The sequence below is a fragment of the Pan paniscus genome, chromosome 18, assembly GCF_029289425.2.
Source record: "Pan paniscus chromosome 18, NHGRI_mPanPan1-v2.0_pri, whole genome shotgun sequence".
Taxonomy (NCBI): Eukaryota; Metazoa; Chordata; class Mammalia; order Primates; family Hominidae; genus Pan; species Pan paniscus.
This window is the reverse complement of record NC_073267.2, coordinates 24,952,439-24,969,438: the sequence shown is the minus strand read 5'-3', so window position 1 is coordinate 24,969,438 and position 17,000 is coordinate 24,952,439. Positions and strand designations below refer to the sequence as shown.

Here is a 17,000-nt window from a genome sequence, read left to right as displayed (position 1 = left end):
GGGCGGGTCCGGGAAATAGCCCTTTCTCTGGCCTCTGCCCCCTGGTGGCGAGTGCGGCCGCAGCCGTCCAGGGGGGCGTGGGCTTTCGCGCTAGGGGGCCTGTGACTTTAAGGGGCAAGGCTGCGCTGGCTGTGGCGGAGGCCGATTGGCTGGAAGCAGTCCCCGGAAGTGACGCAGGGAGAAGCCCACGTGTGCTATTCCATCCCACATGGCGGCGCTCCTGAGGAGACTGCTGCAGCGCGAGAGGCCTTCGGCGGCCTCTGGCCGCCCCGTAGGACGGCGCGAGGCCAGCCTGGGCACTGATGCCGGGGTTGCGGTGAGAGTGCGGTTCGCTCCCAGCCCCACAGGTAACCCTGGCGGACGTGACGCTACAGGCCGAGGCCCCCTGTCCCGTCTCCGCCCCACGAATGTTCCCGAATGAATCCTTTCCGGTGGTGTCAGAGTGGGCGGGCGGAGGAGGGTTAAGGCAGCGCGAGCCCATTTTACAGAGGCGGAAACTGAGGTGCAGGAGCGGAAATAATTCAAATTGCCAGGAGTTTCTTTGTGTTTTTTGTGCCATCCCGTCTCTTTCGATCTTTTTTTCATGCATTCCATACATGTGTATTGATGACAAACTGTGTAACAGGTGTTGTAGACGCTGGGATGCAGTGATCATTGAGAAAGGTAGGGGCCTTGCTCTGTGGAAGTCTGCATTCTAGTGGCTGCCGCAGACACTTACAAAAAATAAGTGTAATTTTAGAGTCACATGTGCCATGCGGGAAATGAAACAGGATAGGAGACTGGGGGTTAAGAAGGACGCTCCAGAAGGCTTTACTGAGCAGGTAATATTTGAGCTGAGATCCAAATGACAAGAAGGAGCACGCTATGTGAAGCCTATAGAAGGAACCTTCTGGAGGCCAGGCGCGGTGGCTCACGCTTGTAATCCCAGCACTTTGGGAGGCAGAGGTGGGTGCATCACTTGAGGTCAAGTGGATCACTTGAGAGCCGTCTGACCAACATGGTGAAGCCCTGTCTCTACTAAAAATACAAAATTATCTGGGCATGGTGGCGCATGCCTGTAATCCCAGCTACTTGGGAGGCTGAGGCAGGAGAATCGCTTGAACGCAGGAGGTGGAGATTGCGGTGAGCCAAGATCGCGCCATTGCACTCCAGCCTGGGCAACAAGAGCGAAACTCTGTCTCAAAAACAAAAAAGAAGGAACCTTCTGGGTAGAGGAAATCGCAGGTACCAAGGCACTGTGCTAGTGCTGTTGGGAGCTTAGCAAGCTAGAGGGTGACAGAGGCCCATTGTATAGCCTGTTGGAGATCTTGTCAGGGCCTTCTGGTTCCCACCAGTAAGGCTACCTTCTACGTTCTCTACACGGAGTATGCCTCTCATCCCAAATCCCAGGATGAACATACAAAGATCTTTGTGGTAAAATCCCAGCTATACATGACAGGATCTTTCTGGCAGGCAGTATAGCGTAGAGCAGTGCCTTTCAAACCATCTGTTGTGGAAGTGCTGGTTTTAAATTTCCAATCAATTGTGTATCAATATTTGCACAAAATTAATATAAATTTATGACCAGAAAAATAAAATTTTGAAAACATCCAAAATACAAACCAATCTCATTTTATTTGGGTTAGCAGAGGTAAAATCATTCTGCCAGATTGCTATGTAAGTTTCGCCTGGCCAATATGGCGAAACCTTGTCTCTACTAAAATACAAAAATTAGCCGGGCATGTGGCCCAGGCCTGTAATCCCAGCTACTCAGGAGGCTGAAAATCGTTTGAACCCAGGAGAAAGAGGTTGCAGTGAGCCGAGATCGTGCCACTGCACTGCAGCCCGGGTGACACAGTGAGACTCCATCTCAAAACAACAACAACAAAAGTTTCTAAACCTTTACTCTCAGTTTCTGTACTTGATTGTGAACTGACAACTGTTTTCAGACCAGCACTGGATTGCACACTTTGCTTTGAAGAGCACTTATGTAGAATGCCAAAGCCTGGGATTGCCTGGGTCCAAATTTCTGTCTTGGCCACTTATTAGATGTGTAACTTACTAGATGTGCAAATTATTATTGTTATTTTGAGACAGGGTTTGGCTCTGTCTGTCGTCCAGGCTGGAGTGCAGTGGTGCAATCTCGGCTCACTGCAACCTCAGCCTCCGGGGCTCAAGTGATCCTCCCACCTCAACCTCCTGAGTAGCTGGGACTACAAGTGTGTGACCACTACGCCCAGCTAATTTTTGTATTTTCTTGTAGAGATGGGGTTTTGCCATGTTGCCTGGGCGGATCTTGAACTCCTGAGCTCAAGTGATCCACCTGCCTTGGCCTCCGAAAGTGCTGGGATTATAGGTGTGAGCCACCACACCTGGCCTAGATGTGCAAATTATTTAATGAATCTGAGCCTCAGTTTCACCATTTGTCAAAACGGGGCTAATAATAGTATCTGTCTTATGGGGTTAAGCTCATGCAGCCGAACCACTTAGTAAGGTCTAGTACACCCAGAAAGCACTTAATAAACAGCCTCTATTATGATGATTGTACTTCTCATTTCCTTGCTCATTTGCGGGAAAAGCCCATGTGGGAAAGGCTTTTGACTATAAACAGATAAAAGAATTATCAGGCACAGATCATTACAGTAGCTGAAATTAATTGAGGGTTTACTTTGGTCAGCATTTAGACCTCAGAGCAACCCTATAATAAAGAAGGAGAAGATTCTTATTTTTTTGCTCTTAATCCCTCTGACAGATGAGGAAATAGAAGCTCATAAAAGTTAAGTAGAGTTCCTTCTCAAGGGGTAGCAACTAATAAATGGTGGATGCAGAATTTGAATCCAGGTGTACTTGATGTAAGAGGCTTTGTTTTCAGCAGCTGGGTTCCTCTTTTGTCTTGGGGACTCTTGGGACTCAGTGCCACTGAATACCACTGGTTTTCTGGTGTCCTTGCAGTAACTATCCGAAGGTTACACACATCAGTGTTGAAGCAGGGTCGGCCTGGCCCCAGAAGAGCTTTTTCCCTCCTCTGCTGCCTCTTGTACTTGTAAATGTAGATGAGCTCATTGTGGAGACTTAGGGCTGTGGGCTGGTCCGAAGAAGGTACGGTAAGAGGTAATGACAACTCTGGAAAAGCTGTTAACTTTCAGTTTTCAGACAGGAATGATGAAAAAGGCAAATCTTAGGAGTTTAAACTGATGAAGAGAAATACAGTGGAATCAAACACTACTTTTGGTTAGTGTTTAAAGCCAGCAATTAGGGTGAAAATCTTGGCAAGGCATGGTGGCTCATGCCAGTAATCCCAGCACTTTGGGAGGCTGAAGTGGAAGGATTGCTTGAGCCCAGGAGTTTGAGACCAGCCTGGGCAACATAGTGAGACCTTGCCTCTGCAAAAAAAAAAAAAACCAAAAAACAAATATTAGCCGGGCATGGTGGTGTACACTTGTAGTTCCAGCTACTTGGGAGGCTGACGTGGGAGGATTGATTGAGCCTGGGAGGTTGAGGCTGCAGTGAGCCGTGACTGTACCACTGGACTTCAGCCTGGGCAAGAGTGAGACCCCATCTCCAATTTTAAAAATGAATTTTGTTTCTTTAAAAAAGTAAAAATCTCAAGTAGATGAAACTTAAAATGTACGACGTGGACAGTCATGTACACTGCATAGACTGCATATGCAAAATGTGTTTTTTTTTTTTTTTGGAGATGGAGTCTCGCCCTGTCGCCCAGGCTGGAGTGCAATGGTGCGATCTCGGCTCACTGCAACCTCTGTCTCCTGGGTTCAAGCAGTTCTCCTGCCTCAACCTCCCAAGTAGCTGGGATTACAGGCGCCCACCACCATGCCCAGCTAATTTTTTTTGTGGTATTTTTAGTAGAGATGGGGTTTCAACATGTTGGCCAGGCTGGCCTCAAACTCCTGACTTCGTGATCCACCCGCCTTGGCCTCCCAAAGTGCTGGGATTAAAGGTGTGAGCCACCATGCCCCACCGATTTTTTTTTTCTTGGTAGAGACAGGATCTCACAATGTTGCCCAGGCTGGTCTCAAATTTAGAGACCCAGGTGATCCTCGTGCCTCTGCCTCCAAAAGTGCTGGGATTAGAGGTGTGAGCTACTGCACCTGGCCCACAATGTGATTGTACAGTATTTTAAATTTCTAGTTTGTTTGTAATTAATTTTTTTCCCAGCGCACATCATTGAATTTCTGTAAGTTAAGTGTACATGATATGGCCTCAATGAATAACTCTCTGCTTCTCTTTCAGGCGAAACTTGGCCTTGAGACAAATATCAAAATAGAGTGGTGGATGCAGTTGGGGGAAAATTGGAGCCTTTTAATAAAATGACATGCTCCAAATCCTGGGTGGTTTCCATTTTCAGGATGAGGGATTAAATGTGTCTGGAGACAGGGCACAGGGGTAACTAGTTCTTAGTCTTTGAAAAAAATTTTTTAATTTTTAATTTTTTTTGTTTGAGACAGAGTCTCACTCTACTGCTGCCCAGGCTGGAGTGCAGAGGCGTGATCATGGCTCGCTGCAGCCTCAGTGTCCCCAGGCTCAGGTGATCCTCCCACCTCAGTAACTGAAACCACAGGCATGTACCACCATGCCCAGCTAAATTTTTATATTTTTTGCTAAGACAAGGTCTCACCATGTTGCCCAGGCAGATCTCAAACTCAGGCCAAGCACAATGGCTCACGCTTGTAATCCCAGCACTTTGGGAAGCCGAGGCAGATGGATCACTTGAGGTCAGGAGTTCGAGATCAGCCTGACCACCATGGCAAAATCCTATCTTTACTAAAAATACAAAAATTGGCCAGGTGTGATGGCTCTTGCCTGTAATCCCAGCACTTGGGAGGCCGAGGCTGGAGGGATCACTTGAGGCCAGGAGTTCAAGACCAGCCTTGCCAACATGGCGAATGCCTGTCTCTACCAAAAATACAAACATGTAGCTGGGCGTGGTGGCACACACCTGTAATCCCAGCTACTCGGGAGGCTGGGCATGAGAATTGCTTAAACACAAGAGGCAGAGGTTGCAGTGAGCCAAGATTGTGCCACTGCACTCCAGCTTGGGTGACAGAGTGAGACTCTGTCTTAAAAAACCTACAGGAACCTCCTGGGCTCAAGTGATCCCCCCGGCCTTGGCCTCCCAAAGTGGTAGGATTACAGGCGTGAGCCAATGTGTCCTGCTGGTCTTTTAAATTTATTGCAGCATTCTGTCACAGTAGTGCTTACTTGCCCCTTGCTGAGGCCTATTAGCTTATCTTCCCTGTCTTATCTGAGCTGTTCTCTTCTCCAGGCTTCTTGCACCTGGGTGGCCTCCGCACTGCCTTGTACAACTACATCTTTGCTAAGAAGTACCAGGGGAGCTTCATCCTGAGGCTAGAGGACACAGATCAGACTCGCCTTGTGCCTGGGGCAGCGGAGAATATTGAGGACATGCTGGAGTGGGCAGGTAAGCCTGGCAGAGAAAGGATCTTTCTGCAGGGAAGGAACAGGGAGCAGGAAAAGGAGCCTGTGGGTCTTCTCATGGAGTTCTGGGTGGAAAATGGGGAGTTCCTGGAGAAGTGGCTACATTTGTACTGCCCTGCCCGGGGTGGCAGATGACACCTGAAAAAATGCCGAAGCTCTCTGAAACACAGCTCCAAGACTGGTTTCTTTATTTTTATTTATTTATTTTTTTTGAGACGGAGTCTTGCTCTGTTGCCCAGGCTGGAGTGCAGTGGTGCGATCTCGGCTCACTGCAAGCTCCGCCTTCCGGGTTCACGCCATTCTTCTGCCTCAGCCTCCAAGTAGCTGGAACTACAGGCGCCCGCCATCACGCCCGGCTAAGTTTTTTTGTATTTTTAGTAGAGACGGGGTTTCACTGTGTTAGCAAGGATGGTCTTGACCTCCTGACCTCGTGATCCACCTGCCTCGACCTCCCAAAGTGCTGGGATTATAGGCATGAGCCACCGCGCCCAACTTGGTTTCTTTATTTTTTAATTTTTTAGAGTCAGGGTCTCATTCTGTTATCCAGGCTAGAGTTGCATGGCACAATCATAACTTACTGTAGCCTCGACCTGGGCTCAAGTGATCCTCCACCTTAGCCTCCCAAGTAGTTGGGACTACAGGCACGCACCACCACGCCTGGCTAATTTTTAGTTTTTTATTTTTTTGTAGAGATGAGATCTTGCTGTGTTGCCCAAGCTATTCTCAAACTCCTGGGCTCAAGCAATCCTCCTGCTACAGCCTCCCAAAGAGCTGGGATTACAGGTGTGAGCCACTGCCAAGGCTGTTTTGAGATTCCTGTTTTCACCTCAGAATCTCAAGTCCATTCCCTACAGGGGCCAGGCAGGAAACACAGGGCCAAGTGGGAACTGGAGGAGCTGGGCCAGTGCTGAGCTGTGAAAACCACACCTCATCCAGAGTTGGGAGTGCCTCTGAGCTCCAGCTCCTTGTGCCCATGCGGGAATGCTGGCCCAGCTTGTCCAATCCTCTGAGTTGCAATAGGAGCCAGAAATCCAGTTTTTCTGGATGAATACTTAACCATTATTAAATCTGGGCTCAGATTTTTTTTAACCATGTTGTATAAGCCACACAAAACACGTACAGCTTCTGAAGTTGATCTTGTGGGAAGTTTAATCCTGAGGACAGCTAAGGTCAGGGAGAACAAAGAGGAGTGTGTTTCCTTTTCATGGGTCGACAGTTGTCTACCTGTATGGACAGGTGTGACTAGGAAAGGGGAGATTCCCAAGGAAAAATACCAAGACTCTGCTAGTCTAGAGATTGAAAAAAAAAAGAAAGAAAAATCCCAAGACTATTTTGAGATGTGTGTTCTAATCTCAGGTAAATTACTCACTAAACTCTGGATTCCTAAAGAGTATAAAATGGTTGGCCGGGCGCGGTGGCTCACGCCTGTAATCCCAACACTTTGGGAGGCCGAGGCTGGCGCATCACGAGGTCAGGAGATCGAGACCATCCTGGCTAACACAGTGAAACCCCATCTCTACTAAAAATACAAAAAATTAGCCAGGCGTGGTGGCGGGTGCCTGTAGTCTCAGCTACTCAGGAGGCTGAGGCAGGAGAATGGCGTGAACCCGGAAGGCGGAGCTTGCAGTGAGCCGAGATTGCACCACTGCACTCCAGCCTGGGCGACAGAGTGAGACTCCGTCTCAAAAAAAAAAAAAAAAAAAGACCCTGTGCTTAGTGCCAAGGGAAAAGACAGATGAGTGGATTAATTATTTCTTCTTTTTTTTTTTTTTAATAAACAAAATCTTGCTCTGTTGCCCAGGCTAGAGCGCAGTGGTTCAAACACAGCTCACTGTAATCTCAAATTCCTGAGCTCAAGGGATCCTCTCACCTTAGCCTCCTGGGTAGCTGGCACCATAGCTGTGTGCCACCATGCCCAGCTAATTTTATTAACTTATGTTTTTGTAGAGGTAGGGTCTTGCTATGTTGCCCAGGCTGCTGTTGAACCCCTGACCTCAAGTTAATTCTCCTGCCTCGGCCTCCCAAAGTGCTGGCATCACGGTCATGAACCATCGCTCCTGGCTCCTAATTCATTCTTCATAGGATACTAAATGATAATAACCAGTATGGAGAAAAGAGTAACAGGCTTAGAAACTAGGGCGAGGGATGCCCTTGTAGATAGGGCAGTTTCCTCTTAGGAGGTGATGCTGGAGCAGAGACCTGCATGAAGTGAGGAGCCAGCCCCGTGGTGACCTGGGGGAAGAATGTTCAAAGCAAAAAGAATAGCCAATGCAGAGGCCCCACAGCAGGAGTGTTCTAGATGTATTTGAGGAGCATCAAAAAGACCAGCTTGGTCTAACCATAGTGAGCAGAATGACCAGGGATGTGAGGATAGAAGGCTTGCCAGGTCGGGCACAGGGGTACACGCCTGGAATCCCAGCACTTTGGGAGGCCAAGAAGAGAGGATCACTTGGACCCAGGAGTCCAAGACCAACCTGGGCCACATAGTGAGACCTCATCTCTACAAAAAATTACCCGGGTGTAGTGGTGCACTCCTATAGTCCCAGCTACTTGGGAGGCTGAGGTGGGAGCATCACCTGAGCCTGGGGAAGTTGAGGTTGAGGCTGCAGTGAGCTGTGATCATGTTACAGAATTCCTTCAGTGCCACTTTGCCAGCCAGAAATCTCTGCAGCTGCCCTCACCTCTGTTGGGGCCTCGCTTGGGCCTTCTGGGCCCATTTGGCCCAGCAGGCTGCACTTGGCTCATGCCCACTTGGATCCCACACCTGCCATGGCTCCACACTCAGCCCATGGCTGGACTGGGTGTGCCACGAGTGGCTTCTGTGTTGGGTGCTGGCATCTAGATGAGGGGAACATGGTGGCACCCAAAAACTTGGGAAATACCATCAGTCGTGGAGCTCCAAGGGGTGTTATAGCTCTTGTTTGGGGAGTCCTGAGATCTGAGTCCCCAGCACTGTCTCAGCTCTTCACTCCTGTAGCTTGGTGAGTGGGAGCGTGTTACAGCTCTCTTTCTCCTGTAGTCTGGTGAGCGGGAGCGTGTTACAGCTCTTTTATTCCCGTCACCCGCAGCTTGGCGAGTTTTGGGTTCTTGTCCTGCAACCAAGAGGAATGAGGTGTGCAGGTACCGTAGAGTGAGTAAGACAGAGAAGAATTTTATTGAATGACAGAAGGGAAACTCTCCACTGCGAGAGGGGACCCTGAAAGTGGTAGCCATCTGTGAGGCTGAGTCTATCATTTTTATGGGCTTAGAACGGGGGAGTGCCTGCCGATTGGTCCATGAGTGGTCTTGGAAAAAGGACCATTCAGTTGGTTAAAACATCATCCGGAAGGAACCAATCGAGAGAGAGTGGGTGAGACAGGGAAACAAGTTCTCACTCCAGTCATGGACTCTATCCTGACTTGACAGTTTGGTTTTCAGGCTGTCTTTGGCTTAGAAGTCAGATTTCACCAGGGACCTGTCCCTGACTGCCTAGGAATTTGTCTGTCTCCTGTCAGTCATGCCATTACACTCCAGCCTGGAGTGACAGTGTGAGACCCTGTCTCAAAAAAAAAAAAAAAAAAAAAAAGGCTTTCCAGGAGCCAAATTACATGGTGCCTCACAGACCAAGATGAAGGCTTCAGTTTCACAGAGGATCTGCTACTTATCAGGTACCACGCCAGGCATGAGGGATACAGTGATGAACAACGGTGATGGTGGCGGGTCCCACCCTCGTGGTATTCCTGGGGCAGCATCATTGTGAGAATGAGGCTTGCAGCCCAGAGCTTGTCCCCCACCCTGGTGTTTTGGCGAGGCAGAGGGCAGGTATTCAGGCACCTCATGGTGGCTGACTTCTGGAGCACCTTACTTTGGGAGTCATTCTTTCTTTTTTTATTTTTTTCATTTTATTTATTTATTTATTTATTTATTTATTGAGATGGAGTCTCGCTCTGTCACCCAGGCTGGAGTGCAGTGGCGCGATCTCGGCTCACTGCAAGCTCCACCTCCCGGGTTCATGCCATTCTCCCGCCTCAGCCTCCCGAGTAGCTGGAGCTACAAGTGTCTGCCACCAAGCCCAGCTAATTTTGTTTTTGTATTTTTAGTAGAGACGGGGTTTCACTGTGTTAGCCAGGATGGTCTTGATCTCCTGACCTCGTGATCTGCCCGCCTCAGCCTCCCAAAGTGCTGGGATTACAGACGTGAGCCACCGCGCCTGGCTATTATTATTATTTTTTTAGAGGCGGTGTTTCACCATGTTGCCCAGGCTGGTTTCGAACTCCTGAGCTCAAATGATCCACCTACCTCGGCCTCCCAAAGTGCTGTGATTACAGGCATGACCCAGCATGCCCAGCCTTTTTAAAATAATGACATATAAGCAAGGCGTGGTGGCTCTCACCTGGGGTGGCTCTCGCCTGGGCAGGCGGATCACAAAGTCAGGAGTTCCAGACCAGCCTGGCCAACATGGTGAAACCCTGTCTCTAATAAAAATACAAAAATTAGTTGGGCGTGGTGGCACATGCTTGTAATCCCAGCTACTCAGGAGGCTGAGGCAGGAGAATTGCTTGAACCGGGAGGTGGAGGTTGCAGTGAGCCGAGATTGTGCCACTGCACTCCAGCCTGGGTGACAGAGCTAGACTCTGTCTTCGGGGAAAAAAAAATGACATATAATTCACATGATATGAAATTTACCATATCAAAGTGTACAATTCAGTGGTTTTCAATATATTTACTGTGTTGTGCAACCGTCACCACTAATTCCAGAACATTTCCATCACCCCTAAAAGAAACTCTTCCTTATTAGCAGTTGTTTTCCATTCTACCCTCTCCTACCACCTGGCAACTACTGATCTCTTTCTGCCTCAATGGATTTGCCTCTTCTGGACGTTTCGTATGAATGAGATCATATAATATATGGCCTTCTGTGACTGGCTTCCTTCACTTACCATAAGCGCATCTGTGGGCTATCATGCTTCATTCCTTTTTATAGCCAAATAATATTCATCATATGGATATACCATATTTTGTTTATTCATCACTAGTGAATGAGCATTTTAGTTACTCTGGTTTTTGGCCGTCCAATAAAACTCTATGAACATTTACATGCCAGAGTTTAAGTTAACATGTTTTCAGTTCTCCTAGGGGAGTCCCTCTTAAACCCTGGGGCATTCCAAGATACCACATTAAAGAGACTTGTTTAGCATTAGATCAGGAAGGGACCCCCCCAAATTTACCCGATTTAGCCCTCCTTTCTGACAAATGAAGAAATGGAGGTCCCATGAGAGGGAGCCAAGTAACACTGATAATAATCACAGATGGCTGGGTGCCATGGCTCACGCCTATAATCCCAACACTGGGAAGCCGAGGCAGGAGGATCACTTGAGCCCAGGAGTTTGAGACCAGCCTGGGCAACATGGGCAGACCTTGTCTCTATAGAAAACTTAAAAAAAGTTAGCCAGGCCTGGTGGCATGTACCTGTAGTCTCAGCTACTTGGGAGGCTGAGGTGGGAGGATCACTTGAGCCTGAGAGGTTGAGGCTTCAATTAGCCGAGAACGTGCCACTGCACTCCAGCCTGGGCAACAGAGTGAGACCCTGTCTCAAATAAATAAATACATAAATACCAAAGCATAGAGAGCACCGGTCACAGGCCACTTGATGAGTACTTTACTTAGATCATCTTATTCTAGTCTCATGATGATCCTCATGAGAAAGTTACTACTTGTTTCCTTCTTTGACAGATGAGAACCCAGAGCCCAGAAAGATGACTTGCCCAAGGTCTCTGAGCTGGCTGGTACGTTTGAACCCAGGCCCACTCAGCTCAGTTTGTGTTAGCATTGAGGGTAGCAAGGTGAACAATGTCCTTATCTTCCCAATTCCTTTGAAAGCTCTTTGAGGGCAGAAACACTATCTTCCAGTTCTCGTGTCCCTGTGCCCTCTCCTGAAAGCATTCATAATGAAATTTATCCTATGTAATCGGAGGGAATTGGACTTTGGGTTTGGGGTTTGGCTTACAGTAGATCATATTTAATCTATTCTATAGCATATATTGAAACTGTCCTAAATATACACCACTGGGCTAAGCGCTTATAAGCACTGACACATTTGTTCTCACAATTCCCTCTGCACAGGAGGCTGCTAGCTCCACTTTTCAAAAGAGGAAACTGAGGCTTATAAAGATTAAGTCTAGCTGGGCATGGTGGCACATTCCTATAATCCCAGCTACTCGAGAGGCTGAGGTGGGAGGATCACTTGAGCCTAGAAATTGGAGACTGTAGTGAGCTATGATTGCACTACTGCACCCTAGCCTGAGTGACACAGCAAGACTCGCTTTCTACTAAAAAAATAGCCAGATGTGGTGATGTGCACCTGTAGTCCTAGCTACTCAGGAGGTTGAGGCAGGAGGGTGGCTTGAGCCCGGAAGTTCGAGGCTGCAGTGTGCTATGATCACACCACTGCACTCCAGCTGGGTGATAGAGTGAGACCCCATCTCTTAGAAAAAGAAAGGCTAAGTAACACAAACAGCAGTGTAATGAGTGGTTAAGAATATCGGCTCCGGTGCCCATTAGTCTGGGTTTGAAGCTGATCGTGCCCCTTCTACTCGGCCAGGTGACAAAGCATCTCCGTGCCTCAGTGTCCTCACAGAGTGGGGGAATAACCGCACCTACCTGGTAGGGTGGGTTTGAGGCTTCAGGGAAAAGTGTCTTTTATGGCACTCAGCACCCTGGTGCTCACACGTTGGTAGCACCTCAGGATCCCTTGTCACAGCTACTAAGTGGCAGAGCCATGAGTCCCACCAGGGCCTGATGGGCTGTTCTCTGAACCACGCTTTTTTCTCCTAAGTCAGCTGTTCCCAGGCCTGGGCTTGTTTCTCCCTCTCCAGGGAATCCCATCAGGGATTGAGAGGACATACAATTAGGGATGTGGACTTTGGAGCCCGTACACCTCCGTTTGCTCCTTAGTCCATGAGCCCATGCGACTTTGAGTGCTTCACCTCTCTGTGTTTTAACTTTTCATCTCTAAAAGGGACATTGGGCCGGGTGCAGTGGCTCACGCCTGTAATCCCAGCACTTTGAGAGGCCGAGGCAGGTGGATCACCTGAGGTCGGGAGTTCAAGACCAGCCTGGCCAACATGGTGAAACGCTGTCTCTACTAAAAATACAAAAATTAGCTGGGTGAGGTGGCACATGCTTGTAATCCCAGCTATTCGGGAGGCTGAGGCAGGAGAACCGCTTGAACTTGGGAGGTGGAGGTTGCAGTGAGCTAAGATTGCACCACTGCACTCCAGCCTTGGTGACATCAGAGCAAGACTCTGCCTCAAAAAAAAAGGTAGGGGGAGGACATTGTACTAATGCCAACCTCATGGATTGTTACAAGGATTAAAGCTTTAATATGTGCATAAAGTGCTTAGAGCAATGCCTGAGAACGACGAGCGCTGTGTGCACCTTAGCTGTCATTATTCCCTGTGTTCCAGGCATCCCCCCTGATGAGAGCCCCCGCCGGGGCGGTCCTGCTGGGCCCTACCAGCAATCTCAGCGGTTGGAGCTGTATGCCCAGGCCACAGAAGCGCTGCTGAAGACCGGAGCTGCTTACCCCTGTTTCTGCTCACCCCAGCGGCTGGAGCTCCTGAAGAAGGAGGCCTTGCGGAACCACCAGACGCCCCGGTAAGAACCTCAGCTTGTTGCAGATGCCTCATCAACATTGGGTGTGTTTGTTACCTTGTGCTGCGTAAGAAATTCCCCTAAACATGTATTACCTCTCAGTTTCTGTGGGTCAGGCATCTGAGCGTGGCCTCACCTGTTTCTTTGGCTCAGGGATTCTCTCAAAGCCGCAAGCAACTACAGGTCCTAGCCAGTCCTGGAGTTCTCTTAAGGCTTAGCTTGGGGAAGATCTACTTCCATCTCCTCTCAGAAGGCTATTGGCCAACCTCAGGTCCTTGCTAGCTGTTGCCTGGAGACATCAGTTCTTTGCCATGCGAGCCTCTCCATAGAGCAGCTCACAGCGTGGCAGCCAGCATTTCTCAAAGCCAGCCAAGGAGAGAGTGAGCACATACAAGCTGGAGTCTACCTAGTTGTGGAAGCAACTTCTCACCACTTTTGTTTTATAGGCTATGTATTCCTTCTCTGGAACGCTTGGGACCAGAAGTGTTTTGGATTTCGGATTTTTTGCATATTGAAATATCTGCATATATATAATGAGATATCTTGGGGGTGGGACCCAAGTCTAAACATGAGATTCATTTATGTTTCATGAACGGCTTATACACATAGGCTGAAGGTGATTTTATGGAATATTTTAAATAATTTTGTGCACGAAACAAAGTTTTGACTATTTTGACTGTAGCCTGTCACATGTGTTTGGGTGTTGAATTTTCAACTTACGGCATCATGTCAGCACTCAAAAGGTTTCAAATGTCAGATCAGTTGTGGCTTTTTTTTTTTTTTTTTTTTTTTGAGACAGTCTCACTCTGTCGCCCAGGCTGGAGTGCAGTGGTGCAATCTTGGCTCACTGCAACCTCTGCCTCCTGGGTTCAAGCAATTATCCTGCCTCAGCCTCCTGGGTAGCTGGGACTACAGGTGCCCGCCACCACACCCATTTAATTTTTGTATTTTTAGTAGAGACGGGTGTCACTGTGTTGGCCAGGCCAACCTCAGGTGATCCGCCTTTCTCAGATTCCCAAAGTGTTAGGATTATAGGCGTAAACCACCGTGCCCAGCCAGATCAGGTTTTTTGGTTTTTTTGTTGTTGTTGTTGTTGTTTTTTCATAGAGTCAGGGTCTTACTTTGTCACCCAGGCTGGAGTGCGATGGTGTGATGTTAGCTCACTGCAGCCTCCAACTCCTGGACTCACCCAGTCCCCCCATCTCAGCCTCCCAAGTAACTAGGACTGTACTCCTGGCTAATTTTTTTTTTAAACTTTTCATAAAGATGGGGATCTCACTATGTTGCCCAGGCTGGTCTTGAACTCCTGGCCTCAAGCAATCCTCCCACCTTGGCCTCCCAAAGTGCTGGGATTACAGGTGTGAGCCACTGCACCTGACTTTTTTTTTTTTTTTTTGGTGAGACAGAGTCTTGCTCTGCTACCCAGGCTAGAGTGCAGTGGTGCAATCTCAGCTTACTGCAGTCTCCACCTCCCGGGTTCAAGGGATTCTCGTGCCTCAGCCTCCTGTGTAGGTGGGACTACAGGCACATGTCACCACACCTGGCTAATTTTTGTGTTTTTAATAGAGAGAGGGTTTTGCCATGTTGCCCAGGCTGTTCTCAAACTCCTGAACTCGAACAATCTTCCCACCTCAGCCTCCCAAAGTGCTGGGATTACAGGCATGAACCACTGCACCTGGACCATTGGAGCATTTCAGATTAGGCATATTTGGCATTATTTTTGTTCATTAGACAGAAGTCACTAGGCCCAGCCCACACTCAAGGGGAGGGGACTACACAAGGACAGAAACACCAGAAGGCGAGAATGACTGGGGCTATGTTAGAAGCCAAGATTTGGTCTCAGAAAGTAATGTGTAAAGTAATTTTAATTATTTGTTATTTTTAATGAACAAGGTCCACAGGCCGGACGTGGTGGCTCACGCCTGTAATCCCAGCACTTTGGGAGGCTGAGGTGGGTGGATCACGAGGTCAAGAGTTCAGGACCAGCCTGGCCAATGTGGTGAAACCCTGTCTCTGCTAAAAATACAAAAATTAGCTGGGCGTGGTGGTGCGCATGTAGTCCCAGCTGCTCGGGAGGCTGAGGCAGGAGAATCATTTGAACCCAGGAAGTGGAGGTTGCAGTGAGCCAAGACTGCACCACTGCACTCCAGCCTGGGCGATAGAGTGACACTGTCTCAAAAAAAAAAAAAAAGAAAAATGAAAGGTCCACAAAGGGCCAAGTATGGTGGCTCACGTCTGTAATTCCAGCACTTTGGGAGGCGGAGGTGGGCAGATCACTTGAGGTCAGAAGTTCGAGACCAGCCTGGCCAACATGGTGAAACCCCATCTTTACTAAAAATACAAAAATTAGGCCTGAAGTGGTGGCTCATGCCTGTAATCCCCGTACGTTGGGAAGCCGAGGTGGGCAGATCACCTGAGGTCAGGAGTTCAAGACCAGCCTGGCCAATATGGTGAAACCCCATCTCTACAAAAATACAAAAATTAGCTGGGCATGATGGCGGGTGCCTATAATCCCAGCTACTTGGGAGGCTGAGGCGGGAGAATAATTTGAACCTGGGAGGCGAAGGTTGCAGTGAGCTGAGATCATGCCGTTGTACTCCAGCCTGGGCAACAGAGCAAGACTCTGTCTCCAAAAAAAAAAAAAAATTAGCTGAGCTTGGTGGTGCATGCCTGTAATCCTAGCTACCTGGGAGGTTAAGGCACTAGAATCGCATGAACCCAGAAGGTGGAGGTTGCAGTGAGCTGAGATTGTGCCATTGTACTCCAGCCTGGGTGACAGAGGGAGACTGTCTCAAAAAAAAAAAAAAAAAAAGATCCACAAAGATATATATTGAAAGAACTCTCTTCCAATCTTGACTGTGGCCACTCAATTCTGCTCTCCAGAGACAACCAGTGTTAAAATTTTCTTATGTCTCTTCCAGAGACATTCAGTACATATACCTATAAGTACATATTATTTTCTCTTTTTCCTTATTCACATGGTAGCACGCAATGTACTATGTACATGCTGTGTGGTGCAATTTACCATGTCCGCTTACCATCTTGAGGATCAGATATCAGTTCATAATAATGCATAATATTCCATTTGTGGATATAACTTCATTTACTTAATCAGTTTCATCTTAACAAACATTTATTTTTGTTTTGTTTTGTTTTATGTTATGTTATGTTATTTTAGAAATGGAGTCTTGCTCTATTCCCCAGGCTGGAGTGCAGTGGCAAGATCTTGGCTCACTGCAATCTCCATCTCCCAGGTTCAAGTGATTCTCTGGCCTCAGCCTCCCGAGTAGCTGGGATTACAGGCGCCCGCCACCACACCCTGCTAATTTTTGTATTTTTTTGGTAGAGATGGGGTTTCACCATGTTGGTCAGGCTAGTCTCAAACTCCTGACCTCAAGTGATCTGCCCAAGTGATCCTCAAGTGGCCTCCCAAAGTGCTGGGATTACAGGCATGAGCTATGACACTCGGCCTTAATAAACCTTTATGTTATTTATTTATTTATTTATTTTTTGGAGACGGAGTCTTGCTCTGTTGCCCAGGCTGGTGTGCAGTGGTGTGATCTTGGCTCACTGCAACCTCCACTTCCTGGATACAAGCAATTCTCCTGTCTCAGCCTCCTGAGGAGCTGGGACTAGAGGTGCATGCCGCCACACTTGGCTAATTTAATTTTCTTTTATATTTTAGTAGAGACGGGGTTTCACCGTGTTGCCCAGGCTGGTCTTGAACTCTTGAGCTCAGGCAATCCGCCTGCCTCGGCCTCCCAAAGTGCTAGGACTACTGGCATGAGCCACTGCGCTCGGCCCAAACCTTTATGTTATTTCTAATATTTGGTTATAAAAGAAGAGAGCTGTGATGACTAATGTTGACATATGTCATTTTGCACTTGTGCAGTATGTTTGCTGAATACCTTCCTAGAGGTGGAATTGCAGAG

At 48.2% G+C, this 17,000-nt stretch overlaps 1 protein-coding gene across 5 annotated transcripts in view; it reads left to right on the top strand.

The window, feature by feature from the left end:
- Window positions 1-117: 117 nt before the first annotated feature.
- EARS2 (glutamyl-tRNA synthetase 2, mitochondrial) overlaps window positions 118-17,000 on the top strand; it is a 45,340-nt gene continuing 28,457 nt past the window's right edge. Inside the window, exons 1-3 of one of the 5 annotated variants that reach the window (XM_063598576.1) lie at window positions 118-347; window positions 5,264-5,419; window positions 12,882-13,071. In XM_063598576.1, the coding sequence (XP_063454646.1) occupies window positions 209-347; window positions 5,264-5,419; window positions 12,882-13,071 (485 nt within the window). In that variant the 5' untranslated portion in view covers window positions 118-208. Of the gene's footprint in view, window positions 348-4,366; window positions 4,526-5,263; window positions 5,420-12,881; window positions 13,072-17,000 lie in introns of those variants that run through there. The other 4 variants (XR_610956.6, XM_003813707.7, XM_008966279.7 and 1 more) reach the window with 4 other exon arrangements.